This window comes from Callionymus lyra, chromosome 6 (genome assembly GCF_982586985.1).
Source record: "Callionymus lyra chromosome 6, fCalLyr1.hap1.1, whole genome shotgun sequence".
Lineage (NCBI taxonomy): Eukaryota > Metazoa > Chordata > Actinopteri > Syngnathiformes > Callionymidae > Callionymus > Callionymus lyra.
Window position 1 is genome coordinate 33,124,677 of NC_141823.1, and position 14,377 is coordinate 33,139,053.

At 40.0% G+C, this 14,377-nt stretch overlaps 1 protein-coding gene across 1 annotated transcript; it reads left to right on the forward strand.

The window, feature by feature from the left end:
• The first annotated feature begins 406 nt into the window (after positions 1-406).
• Positions 407-13,841, forward strand: LOC148078851 (DNA-binding protein RFX7-like). Its single transcript, XM_087792845.1, has 9 exons — positions 407-761; positions 3,173-3,206; positions 5,220-5,305; positions 5,375-5,497; positions 6,679-6,795; positions 7,097-7,181; positions 7,261-7,471; positions 7,839-8,110; positions 9,014-13,841. Exons 1-9 carry the CDS (start codon positions 634-636, stop codon positions 12,005-12,007), a joined length of 4,050 nt encoding a protein of 1,349 aa, XP_087648971.1. The 5' UTR covers positions 407-633; the 3' UTR covers positions 12,008-13,841.
• The last annotated feature ends 536 nt before the right edge of the window (positions 13,842-14,377 follow it).

Here is a 14,377-nt window from a genome sequence, read left to right on the forward strand (position 1 = left end):
TTTTCTCAATGGTATTTACGTCTACTTTATATCACCTTTTTGGTTAAATTACAAGTATAATAATAGCAGATTAACAGTCTTCAATGAATATAAACTATATTAGATTAAAGCTCAGTACAGTATATGAAATTTCAATGTTTTATATTTTCTTTCTATTACTAATAATAAGAATTATTATTATTATTATTAACCTGGTGGTAAACCGACTGGAGATCACGTTCAGACACTTGCGGGTTGTTTATTCATTCAGAAGCAGTAGTGCGCATGCGTGCTCCCAGCAGCTACTACACCATGCACATGCAGGGAAATCCCATACTGTGAGACTGAGACTCTAAAGCGAGCGCGCGACTGTTTCTACTCCACTGGATGCTGCCTTCCATCACTTTTGTACCTGGAAACGCAACTTTTCATGTTGGAGCGCGTCGCTAAGTGTAGTTGTTCCGCGCGTTGACTCTCAAGTGTGGCCACCTGACGCGAGAGATGTCGGGGGAGGACCGGCTGGACACGACAACAACAACAGGGCGCACCGACGTCCTGCTAGCATCGCACCGACCGCCTCTCCACGCTGTCTAGTCCGACCAGGGAGACTGGTTTAGTCCTGCCCGGGTTTGAGGTGTCCAGAGAGCCCCAGCGATGGACCAGGAGGACCCCCAGCAGCTGCAGACCGAGCGCGGGACGGGCAGCCTGCCAGGCCTGCTCCTCCCCGGGCTGCAGGGCGCTGAGGCCGGGGCTCTGCAGCTCAGGATCAAGAACTCCATCTGGTGAGGATCCGCTGGGTTCACTTGATGGGACTTTTCAAAGAAACTGAAAACTTTTTACGGTTCAGATACACAGGAAGAATAGAGATGTAAAGAAAAAACATCTCCATTTAACATCAATAATGAATTGAGATTCATGTGAAACTCCTCGAATATTCAAAGTATCTTTGATTTGATTTTAAGACTGGCTTAAAAAAACAACCCAAAAGACTCGATTTACTTAAATATGATACAGTTTTAAATAGAAATATCCGATTTCCAGTCAACATTATATTTTATGGACTAAATATAGCAGTGATTCAAAAGATTAACTTGCATTGTAACATTAAATATAATCGAGAAACTTATTTGAACAGTACCTCTATAATATTCAATGGTTAGCTTCTTCTGTATTCATTGGTTAGGATCATACAAAATTTAAAATAAATGGATGGATGACTGGTTTAATAAAACATTCACCACTATATATAGGAGCTTTTAGTTACTTTTGAATTTAATTGTAGAGTTGTTTATAAAAAAAGAAATAATTACACAAAGGGATTATCTGTCATATTGGGAAGAATGACTTCTGCATCATTTTAAACTCTGTCACTACCTATTAATGAAATGTTAAAAACAACATTTCGGATATATTATCAATTGTTATACATTCTGTTTATTTACAAAACATCCTCGACATTGTAACCCATCGCGGTTATCAATGGTATGGCCATCAATCATAGTAACATTGTGAGATTTGTTAACTTCTTCTTTAGTCAAATACTCAAAACATTTATCTTAGCCTTAACACACTCTAAAAGTATCCATCTTATCAGTTATTGTTTTTGTATTTTGTTGTGTTTGACCACAAGCAGTAACAGATTTTTCTGACCTTTCAAATGTCAAGAGGTCGTTTGAGATGGTGTCTGTATTGAGAGAAATGGAAGAGTGACCTTTTGTTGACCTTACCCGTACAAGAGTAACATGGACGTAATCTGGATCACTAGGTTCAGGGACAGTGCTTCTGAAGAACTCCCACATATTAGAAGCTGCAGATGTGGGATCAGTTAGAAAGGGTTTAATGTTGGAATATTTAAATTGGAGACTCATATTAAGCCAAGAACACAATTAAAGTAGTTCATTTCAGTTATTAAGAGATGTGAACGTTCACTTTTGATGGTTGATTCCAGAGCTGGCCAGGAAAAATATTGCATCAGCAGTGTCTTATTTTTGTCAAAGTCGCACCTATATAACTCTTGTTGGTTGTTACGGTAACAGCAGTTCTGGTAAACACAGTCATACGATGAGCAAATGACATTAGATGGCTGCAAGGTTTACAGATGGGCAACAGCTATTCACATAAATCAGGTTATGTTTCTTCGTTTAATTAAGTTAAAGTTTTCTGATCCAATTGTACTCCCTTAATAATTATTTGCGTTGTATAAGGGAAAACCAGGGAAAACAAAATACTTAGTATTTACTTTCTAATCTGGCGGCTAATTTAAACAGCTACCTGGTGTAATGTGGGATTAATGTTGCAAACAGTCGGATGAAGCCCTGCTTCCTTGCTCCTCCTGGTAACAGTGAATTAAAGTGAAGGGGCCTGGTGGAGGCTTAGAGCTCCACTCTGACCTGTCTCGTCTTAAAATGTAACCTCCCCTCTGTCCCACAGTCATCAACAGTCTGACCTGTGTGAAGATTAGGGATTAAATCTGGAACAGTTATTCAAGTGTCAGCGCTGCTTGGGATCAGTACTGGGTCTTGTAACTGGCCCGAGGCTCCGTTCACCTGATCAGGAAGAATAAGAAAGTTAGATTTATTTATCATTTGATGGATTGAGGATACAAAATATAGTGATGTGAATTTATTTAGATTAGTTGTTTTGCTGTAAATGTACATTTACTGCCAACATGAACTGAGACGGGTTGCAGTGAAAGAGAAAGGCAGCTCACGGGCAGCGAACTGCTCACACAACACACACAGGATCTACTCTTGTAGACACTTAAGTTATCAGAGGGACAATAACTTTGGAAGTGGGCGGACATTGTTATGCTTTTATGATTTAAAGTAATGGTCAATTTAAGAAATTTAAATATTGGTTAAATGATCACAAACTTGATTAGCTTTAATAATGTTGGCTTCATGTTTGTTGAAGTAAAAAAAAAAAGTATAAATATAAATATATTAATATATTCTTCTTTGATACCTCCAAAAGCATAGTTTATAAAGATTGCTGTAGTTTAAGGGTCGCTCTTGTAATGTACAGAAGTGTGTGTTTCTTTTTATGTCTGGCTGCATGCGTTCATGGTGCAGGGATACATGACCTGAGAGATGTTGAGGGAGGGTCGTCTCATACCAAACATTCCTCTGCTTTATAAATAAATGAGAAACTTGTACTCATGTTTCCACAACTTCTTTATCTTCTTTTCTTTCAGCAAATCTGTTCAATCAAAGGTGGAAACCATTCTGGTGAGTATTGCTGCAGTTGACAAATTAGATAATTTTTGTGCTAGTGTTTGTGTTTATAACTGCTTATCCAGTTTGTTTTAACTCCTCGACAGAGAAGACATACATTAGACACAGAAGAGGACAAATAAAATATGTATTTGATTTGAATATATAAAAAAAAAATCACCAACTCATGATGAATTTATGTAAATTAATCTCATTAAATGGCAAAACCTTTGCCAAAAAAAGCAGTAAATTATACAATGATAAAACCATTCAAAAAGTAAATATTTACTTTGTATGAAACTGATATTTCAATATTTTACATAATTTACTAGGAAACTGAGGATTCGCTATCTTTAGCACACCTGCTTACCTTTACTCTTTCACCACTGAATGTGTCTACAATCTGTAATTATCCATTTTGATGTGCTTTTGTGGTAAGCAAGTAACGAGAAACTCGGACTAGGAAAAGCGCTAATTTGAGGTTGGGAATGTTGTGCTATACATGCTAAGTGCTGAAGCAAACACGCTTCTAATGTGAGGACAGTTTTCAGTGAACTCTCGTTCTGGCCACACAATCAGAAATATCTCACTTGCTCCATGATAGAAGCAAAAAAAATTCACTGCACAATTAGAGCATGTCTGGAGCAGGTCCAGTTTCAAGGTCGAAGCCTTTCAGGAGCCAAAATAAATTCATAAATATACCAAACTCTTATTAAAGATTTGTGGAAATGGATTCATCCACTCTATCATCATCATAGATCATACAATCTATCATCAATACATCTGAAACGATAAATGAGAATTGAAAAGTATAGAATGAGATTTATTTTGTTTCATATTATAGGTAAATGTTATGTATTTAATATGGGGACAGTGGTGAGCATGATCGCCTTAAAGCAAGAATGTTGCCAGTTTACTTCTGCTTGGGTCCTCCCATAGTCTGAAAACATTCAAAGATCGGGAACTTTGGGAAATTGTCCGTAGGTAGGAGTGTGTTTGTGAATGGTTGTGTGTCTTTTTTGAAAAGAAATGAAAGTAGAAATCTGACCAGATGTTTGAAGTTCTTAAATGTCTCCCTTTCACCGAAACAGACTACATGACTTTAATATTTATTGTAACACACCCAAATCTGTACTCCTTTCCAGCAGTTCAAAACTGAATTCTTAAAGTACCACCTACCACCTTTGCATTTGGAAATAGAATAGAGCGTAAAAGTCTTGAAATGCATTCAAGCCAGCAGTCAAACTTCAGTGTGAACACCACAAACTTTCAGCCGCACCATCTTTTCTTTGATTTTTGTATTTGTACCTTTAGGGGCTTCGTACTGTTACATATATTTAAAAGTTCAAATCCCATGTGACTCATGGCCGGTCATTTGATGTGACCCTTTGGAAGCTTAGCTCAAATCAAAGTAGACAAATGTGTATGTTGATATCTTGACCTACGAAGATGCCAGTGTTTATAAAAAGATAAGGAGCAGAGATTATGAGCGTCAACAGTTATACAGAGACTTCAAGTAAGATGTTAAAGGGCAACTAATGTGCAAACCCAACTCAAATAACTTTATTCAAATGTTGCTCATCATGATGAAGTTATAAAGTTGTTACTTAATGAAGTTCTCCCCAGTCACTCCTCTGCCAGCTAGCTGTAATCACATCCCACTTTGTTTATACAACGAGTGCCTTGAAGGTGGAGACTCCCGGTATTGATGGCGTGCTTGGACAAACCGAAACATCTTTGTGTGTACCAAAAAGCGCTAGATAAATATGTTTATTATTATTATTAATATTAAACCTCGATGCTTGACAAATCAGAGCAGACTGGGTGTGGTTACGGTAAAAAAACAACAACTAGCTATTCTGTTGAATTAAAAAATGGTGTGTTTATAATGATATATTAAGCTCCGACATTTAAAGAAAAAGTTATTTCCACTTATTAAATGTTTGTTGTTGCTTATATGAACTACAAACAACCACATGATATACATATACATTTTTTTGCTTTGTTATTTTCTGTTATTTTCAACAGCAAGATGTTGAGAAGTTTTCAGACATTGAAAAACTCTACCTCTACCTGAAGTTGCCTTCTGGTCCTGCCAGTAACACTGATAAAAGGTAAGAGACGAAGGGACTTAGGTGTTAAGAAGCATTTGTAAACACTAAAAAATGGATCCATGTGTGTAGTGACCAGAGTGCCCTGACGTCCAGCAGAACACAGCAGACTTATGCATTCAACTGGATCCACAATCATCTGGAGGAATATCCAGAGACCTCACTGCCCAAACAGGAGGTTTATGATGAATACAAGTAAGTATCACTTCTACTCTAACTGTAGTTGTTTCAACATATGAACATTTACTGCACTAATGTTAAGGTTCAATTCCTAATCACCGTTATCATTTGAACAATTTATTAATCAGTATTTTCATTGTGGGTTAAAAGCTCATTGTCATGTTGATCATTTAACAACACGCTTCCGCACCAGAGGACGGCAATCCTTCCAGGCGGTTTCTTCGAAGCTTTGTAATGTTTTTCCGCTCCCTCTGTGTTTGTTGGATCTACTGACTCCTTCAAGAAACACCTTAAGACATTCTTATTTGTGCAGGATTTGTCTTAATTATCTTGGGGCTGCTGTGTTTGTTTCATGTTGTCTTGACTTTTTAAAGTATGAATTTTAACTGTATTGTTTGGATTGTTTAAACGCTTTCTGACCCTTGTCTGAGAAAAAGGCACTTTATAATAATAATTACTTACTTACTTGCAAACAACCAGCATCCTAAAACTCTACACAGTCCAGGTGACTTGCTTTTCAACGACTTTGATAACCATGACTAGTATAAATGAGAACCTTCATGAACTAGTTATGTCTTTCACTCACTCTCAGTCAATAGGGAAAAGTGTAACTTTACAACCTTTTTGAGTTCAAGTTTGTTTATCCTAAAATCCTTGCTGGCCCTTTAAAAATAGACACAGAGCAGCATGTGTTGGTAATATTAGAATGGAAAGTCTGAGACAGTCGTTGAAATGCTGTGACGGTGTTATGTAACTGTCTTTCTAACGACTAAATTCAGCCCCCAGCCAGATATATTGGCGCCTTTGGGATAAACAGGTGAAAAGACGTCACAATGTTCTTAAGTCTTGTGCATTTAAACGTCACCCTAGCTCACCTCTGTCAACTATTCAAGCATGAAGTTGCTATTTACACTTGATTCAACGGTTTCAATTCAATCTTCTTCATTTAATTGCCGAATTAACTAACCTACAATTAACTTAATCCAGCAGAAGATAGCTGCCAAATTTTACAGTTGTTTATTGAACAATTACATTGAATAAAAGTCCTCTTTTTAATTCAAATACTACTTTGTCATTATAAATACTTTAAATAATCGTTATATGATTTCAAGTCAGTGGTTTTAAATAACACCTTTGTCATTCATCTAAAATGTTCTATCTCATATTAAAACATTTTCCCGATTTTTCTGTTTCAGGAGTTTTTGCGACAATCTCAACTACCCCCCTCTGAGTGCTGCCGACTTTGGAAAAATGATGAAAAACGTCTTCCCCAACATGAAAGCTAGACGACTAGGCATGAGGGGAAAATCCAAATATCCTTGACTGGAATGGGGGTTCTGCTGTTCTGCCCCGTCTCTGGTCACAGACCATCTGCTGTGACAGTTCATAAGCTTTCTAAATATAGATGTGAAATGAAATAAAGCCTTCACTGCCTCAGTAGCTTTCGGTGAACACGGAGACCTCAGCAAAGACTGCTGTCTTGACCCCAAAATCATAAACTGATCAATGTTTGAAGCATCATTCAACAGTTAAAACATGCTGATTGGGACATTTATTTAAGAAGTTTAAACCAGATATTGTTGCTGCTTTATGTTTTCTTGACTCCAGCTGAACATACTGCTACAGTGGACTAAGAAAACGACCATTTGTTCATCTTCCGTCTTTACCGAGTCTGGATTTACACCAAACGGGAGATGGCGTAAGAACTCTCATTCTTTACATGAATCACAACCAGCATCTGTTATTGCAGCATTAAAATGACATATTTGTGCTCATAGCTCCAGTGTGACGCACATGAGTCTCCCAACCAGCTGAGCATCAAAGAAGAGGTGCAGTTTGCAGCCTGTGAGCTGGTGTGTGAGTGGGCCCAAAAGGTTCTAAAACGACACTTTGATGCGGTCGAAGACTTGGCCCGCTTTTTAATTGACAGCCACTACATCAGCAATAAATCAATGGCAGCTCTCACTATAATGACAGGAACAACCACAGGTGAGTTGCAGTATAAAAGAGCACATAGCGCCCTCTGCCTGTATCGTCTGATCACTGCATTTCACTTGTGTGCATTATGAAATTCAATATGAAACTAAAGACAGAGTTAAACAGTTAACAACATTGCCCGAGCACAAGTGTGGCTACAGAAAGAGTAACCTGATCTGTGAGAGTTGAGTAATAATTATTACCGGTGAGAATGTTTTTAAAAAAGTGATTTCATGTTGCATCAAATATAGAATCAATTCAGACATGTCATTTTAATTGTCGTAATATAAAAATTAGATGTTATATTTTTACTTGTTGAAAAGACATAACCAATTGTCATCTCCCCTCATTTGATCGATTGTGTTGATATTTTCCTCAGACACGCAACAGTCAGTCTCAGCTTTCATCCCCACTTCTGAGGCTCACACCTTCATGCCTCAGGTGACCACTCTGTCTTCCCCATCGATTGATGCAAAACAGCAGCTCCAAAGAAAGATCCAGAGGAGACAACAAGAGCAAAAGCTACACTCTCCTTCACCGGGAGAAGGAGTGAAGAAAAACGATGACGGCGTGCTGTCCGAGAGCCCGGTCACTCCTTCACCTCAGCCAGCCATTGGCATTGTGGTGGCAGCAATTCCTAGCCCAAACACAGTAAGATGATCATCATGATAATGTCTTCAGTCACAAGATAGTTGAATATATCTTTCGTGTTGGCTGCTCACACATGTAACAGTCTTGTTTAGTTGAATCTGAGTTTCAGAATAAATCTCATAATTATGGAAAAAACAAACTCACATTATACATTAGGTCTTGTGTGTCAGTAAATTGGCATGCATTTTCTTGTTAGATGTAATGTTAATTCCGGTTTAATATGCTGGAGGTCCTCTCAGCTCAACAGGAAACACTTTTTTCTTGTAATGGCAATGGGAACAACAATGAGAGCCAGTGTGTCATCAAGCTAATCAGGAACACTGTGGCTTTGTGAGCGTTTATAGCCTTACCCCAGACAGAGATCACTTTGTGGCACTCTTGACACGCCTTCGTGTGCCATACACTCGCAAATACTATGTAACACACATATACACACATATGTGTACACATACATACACGCATTACCGCAACAAACTTATACTGTACCCATAGTGTATAATCCGACACACACACATCAATATTATGATTTGCCCTTGGTACTTTGTATCCTTATCTTAAAGGATTGAGTCTTATCTTTAAAAAATATCTGGAATTAATGGGTGTTGCAGGTTGTATTTCACTTCAGAGTGACTGTGTAAGCACTGTTACACACCAGCTAAGTGAGCAATACTCCTTTACAATAAAGTTTTAAGATTTGGACAGTTTCTCTATCATGTTGCTTGGTGATAAGGTAGAGGACGGTCTAACTAGCAAAGAGAGCAAATAAAACCTCTCAAATTGGGTTTAAACGTACCTGTCCGAGACCTTAGCTGCAAATCTGTTCTCTGTGAAGTCACTTAACGAAACAGTGTCTTTGTAAAAGGACAAACATTTAAGTCTTACAATCTCATTCTCTGTGTGTAGGTGCAGCGCAGCAGACCGTTGATGTCATCCAGCTCGATGGTAGCGGTGGAAAACAATGTGGTACCAGTTAATTTCCAAATGGTAACCCAGCCAGTGCAGCCTCATAAACAAAGCCCAAAACCATCCCAAAATATTGCATCTAGTTCTTTGCTGGAACGTTCAGCACGACAGCGTTATGCCCAAATCCTTCCCAAGCCTGTCGTCACCACCGCCATCACCCTGCGCTCGCCCTCTGCCATGATCATCGCCAGCAGCCCAATTACGACTGTGATGACCTCCTGCCACGTCCCTCCTGTGAGTCTGGTGAAGATGACGGCTATATCTCTCACTTCCAACAGCAGCAACACAACCACTTCCCTCTCTAGCGCCACCTTGAGGCCAGCATCTGCAGGGACGAACATCAGCGCACCAGAAGAAGACCGAAATTCAAGAAGTGCTTCTGCTGTAGCCGATCTGGCTTCAACGGAAGCTTTGCAAGATACTAATCTGGATGTTGAAATGGAGATTGAAGCCATACACAAGAACAGCCAGACACAAAGTCACATGATGCAAGGTCAAGGTGCTTTGACTAACAGAGCTGCTGTAACCTTGCAGAGAGCTGCCAGTGTACCCATACCTCAAGTGAGAGGGTGTAATAGCTTAGAGGAAATGTCCCAGGCAAGCACTCAGTCTGTGGTAGATAATGGAGACAACAATCATAACCACATCGGCACTCTGCCGTTCACTTCTTCCTGCCAGAACAATAAAGTGTCCTTTTTCAACAGTAAACCATCGTTTGGCGAGAGCGGCAGTGCACTGAAGAGTTTCAGGAAGCGCACAGGACTTAGCCCAGGTCTTTCCCCCGTCAAAAGGGTTTTCATGCCCCAGCATTCTGTAGGGGGCACTGCTGGTCTGTGCTGCGGGCTCAGAAACACAAACTCGACTCCCCAGCGACCCTTTGCTCAAACCAGACCTGAAAGTGCACCAGCCTCCAGGGAGGTGGAGATGAACATGAACTTGTCCAACCAAGTCCATTCAATGTGCACTTCCTCTTTCAGAAGCAATGATCTCTGCTCTGTTGCCACAACACAAAGCTCAATGCAAAGGACAAACATGTCCAATGTTGTGGAAACTGGCAGCTCTGTCAGTCAACCGTTCATTCAGCAACATCAGGAGCACACAGCGTCCAACCTGCTTATGACGGCCTGTCATTCTAGAGGTGGTACTTTCCAAGGTGTCACACCTGAAGCAGAAACCCCTAGAGATGTTCAACCACAGACCTACTCTCAGTCCATCCCTACTGCCAATCCTCTGGACTATCTGAATCAAGTCCCAGGACCCGCACAGCCCGATATGGACTACTTCTCTTTCGACGATGACGTCACTCAAGATAGCATCGTCGAAGAACTGGTGCAGATGGAAGAGCAGATGAAACTGCAGAAGTTAAGGAACAGTGCGTTGCAGCAGGGCACACTGAACGTGCTGTCGGACAACATCAATTCCTTCAATGCTAACATGAATACGTTGTATCAGCCCATCTGCACCAGCAGGGGCAACAACACCATGCATACACCGACCGCATCACAGACTCCCACTTCTGAGATTATGGGAGGAGCTCAAGGTCAGACTGTGGAGAGCCCCTGTCCCCGGTACACTTCGGTCACCCCAGTAGACAGTGCTTTAGGCAGCAGTCGTCACACTGGCACTCCACAGTCTAACTGCAGCAGTACTGTGGCTCCTAGCCCAGTGGAGTGCAGGAACCAGTTTGCATTTACACCCATCAACTCTAATATCACCGGCTTTCATGACGGAAGCATAGTTTCCAGCAGCCCAGTGAAGCCCATGCAACGACCGATGGCGACCCACCCCGACAAGACGAGACTGGAGTGGATGAATAATACCTATAATGACAGCAGTGGGACCTTAAACAAGTCCAGCAATGGGTTGGGGATCTTACCGAGCTACCAGGGTCTCATAGACGATCACTTTCAGAAGCCCCATGCCTTCGCCGTCCCCCATGTTCGTCACAGTGACAGCCATTTTGGAAGGCTGACTCCAATTTCACCAGTGCAGCAACAAGTGGCTACCATGGCTAACACGTCACGACAGGAGGGTTTCGCTGTGCCAGCACCACTGGATGGCAAATCCATAAACTCTGGTTCTTTTCGCTGCCGCAGTGTTAGCCCGGCCGTTCATCAGAGAACCGTGAGTGGGAATGCTGGAAGTAGCACTCCTCAAAGTATCACCCCTTCTTGTGTGTCACCCTTCAACTCACCAGTGGCTCCTGAGGTTCTGAACATCTTCAGTCAGGGAAATCTCGCAGCTACCACGATGGCTCAAAGAAGCCGCTCCGTGCCAGTTAACGTGATGATGCAAACCGAAGACTCTTCAATGCCTGGCCAACACTGCAGTGGCCAACGTATTGCTAATGTACTTATGAGTAAACTAGATGGAAACCATGACGATGCTGTCCGTGGTGTGAGTGTCAATAATCTAGCGTCCAGCTACACTGCCCGTATGAACCTCGCTCACTTGCTTCAGTCAAACCAGCTCCACACTGAGTCCTTGACTGCCCCTAAGATGCAGCAGACAAATTACCTCACTGAGAATGAACACATGATTTTACCAGCAGCTCAGAGCCATGTAGAGAACCAAAGTACGTCCATGAGGCAGGTTCTACGATCACAGCAGCAGGAATCGCAGCCAGAGTTGGACTTCACCAGCACTTTAAAAAGCCTCCAAACGGACTCCTCTGAGAGTCAGGACCTGGGAGCCGACTTCCCCTGTGAACTCAGAATGCCATCAGAGCTCTCTGGCAGTGTGAACGACTTCAACACACTGGATACGCACCTTCTGTTTGACCCCAATCAGCCCCAGGGGCAATACCCCAACACTTCCTCAGAGGAGCTGGCCAACAATGCCCTGTTCCAACAGATCACTGCCGAGGTGGCGCACCAGGGTGGACTAGACTGGCTTGACAGCAAAGATCATCCAGCAGTTGGATTGATGGGATGAGAGTCGCAATGCGTTTCAAAATGCTAACTCTTATGAGGCATTTTTGATTTTGAAATTGCCATGCTAATCTTGCAGCACTCTGGTTAAAATGCTGGTCATTTTCACTTCATCAGAGATAGTTTAGAAGCATTTACATGTAAACAAGGGCTGTCTGTTAGAAAAAAAATGCCTTGTGTATTTGGTTTTTGGTTTGGTTTTTTTACATCTTTATGTGTTCCATTTAGACATAGTTTGAAAGCTAACTTGTGCATTTTTAATTCAAACAATTTGGTTGCATCATTTTAAAGAAGGTCAGTGAAGTAAATGCACTTATAGCTTTGTACTCTGGGGTGGCTATCAAGCTCTTCAAATCCACCACTTTCCCCTATTTTATATATTTACTGACCTAAAGTGTGTCTGTATTAGAGGCAAAGGAATGTGTAATTAATGTATTTATGCTGTTTCCTCAACCTGAGCGTTCACCATCTTATCTGTATAAAGAAGTACGATTTAGTATTTACTGTGACACTACCATCTACAAAAAATCACCCAAACCATCAGAATAAGAGTTACTATCACTTCTAATGAAGTGTCATTCGAAAGCCATATATATCAAACTATGGGTGTTGTAACTTCATCAAAAACTAATACTTAATATTAGTGAGAATATTTATCAATAACAAAGTTATTTAACCACCTCCCCTATGCACTTTCATTAAATTATAATTCTTTGAACCATGTAGATCACAGTCTAGTGTAGTAGCAATGCACTAAAAAGTCAGTAGCATTATTTATATGTGCTACTGTTGCAATACGCTGCACTGACAATCCAGCTAGCTTGTTAAGCTTTAATATTTAAAATGCACTGCTCATGTGAAGGTGTTTGTAGATGGGACAAATTTAGTTTAAAACAAATAATCGCACTAATCCATTTTTAAATGTGAAACCATCATGCTTTGTGGTGATACCAGCCGTGAAAATAATAATAAAAACCCTGAGCCTTATGTCCAAGCCAAAGAATCACTTTTCATGTCAAAATCACTGTTTCTTTCCAATTTGCTTGATTAAGGCAATCAGTAAAGAGTGTCAGATCTGAACTATTTAATAAACTGTTTGATGACTGTTGATTTTTATGAACACAACAGGCCAAAATAGCGATATGTGAGGCTTTAAACTGAAATGTCAAAGAATAATCATGGGTTGTTGTTCATCACTTTGTTTGTTGTGATATATACTTTGTTGAAGTTGGCCTGCACATTTTATTTAATTTGTTTATTTCACACGTAAATCTGTTTGTGTTTACATATAATAAGTTGCACCATAATCCGGTGCTGGAATCTAAAGGGGCTTGAGTGCTTGTCTCAACCTCTGACCAATAACAAGGAATGTACCACAATTCCCTACTGGAATCAGAGGTCATTTTGAAAGACCCTAAAATGAGCAGGGTACGGCTTCTGTGTGTGTGTTTGAATTTCAAATGCATTACAGTATTTCAATGATAACATTGTGCTCACTTATTTAGGCTGTAACACTACATGTAATGTCAAAATCATTTTTTTCCTCTGTCGGCTTAAACTTTCAGTTTGGTTTGTGATTTTTTTTGTTTTTGTTTCATTGTTGTGAAAAAGCATTTACATTTTTATGTGTTTATTTCATGGATATTTATAGCTTTGCAAATGGTTTGAAACCATAGATTTGTGCATAAATGTAGTGACGTTGCTGTGTTGAGTGTTAACTGTTTTTCAATTAGTGTTTGATTTGAACAGTCTTTTTAAACAAAATACACAAAGAAAACCGACTGTTGCATAGTTTTGTAACTAATTACTATTAAATATCAAGCTTTTGTCCCCTTTAATGGTGTGTGAGTTGTTGTATATCTTATTTGTGCCCTGCAATTATCGCACAACATTACCAGGATGCACCTTCCTCTAGGTTCCAGCCCACCACAGCTAGGCAGTGAACATTTTTCTAATGTATTGAAGTCTTTACGTTTCTTGTGTCAAATAATAACAGATAATTGTGTCACGACAATTCAATGCAATAACCACTTAGTCTATGTTATCTATGGGCTGTTGCTCCTAAGCTTTGGAACGATCTTCCTCTCTCTTTGCGCTTGATGGAGTCTACTGACTCCTTTAAGAAACATCTTAAGACCTTTTTATTTGTTCATGCTTTTCCTTGATTTTCTGGAACTCCTGTTGTGTTATCAGTTTTATCTTGCCATTTAAAGTATATACTTTATTGAGTGTTGATTTGATTGTTTAAGTGCTTTGTGACCCTGGTCTGGAAAAGCGCTATACAAATAAAAATGACTTACTTACTTACTTATAACGTTTCATCAATGCATTAAGTTATTTTTTTTAAAAGAGACGTTGAATTGGAAATGACTTA

Excerpts from the sequence above, each read along its gene's own strand:
- LOC148078851 (XM_087792845.1), top strand. The coding sequence starts at position 634 with ATGGACCAGGAGGACCCCCAGCAGCTGCAGACCGAGCGCGGGACGGGC. Across the intron at positions 6,796-7,096 it reads GGCATGAGGGGAAAATCCAA|ATACTGCTACAGTGGACTAA; the intron begins ATATCCTTGACT and ends CTCCAGCTGAAC. Across the intron at positions 7,472-7,838 it reads AATGACAGGAACAACCACAG|ACACGCAACAGTCAGTCTCA; the intron begins GTGAGTTGCAGT and ends TATTTTCCTCAG.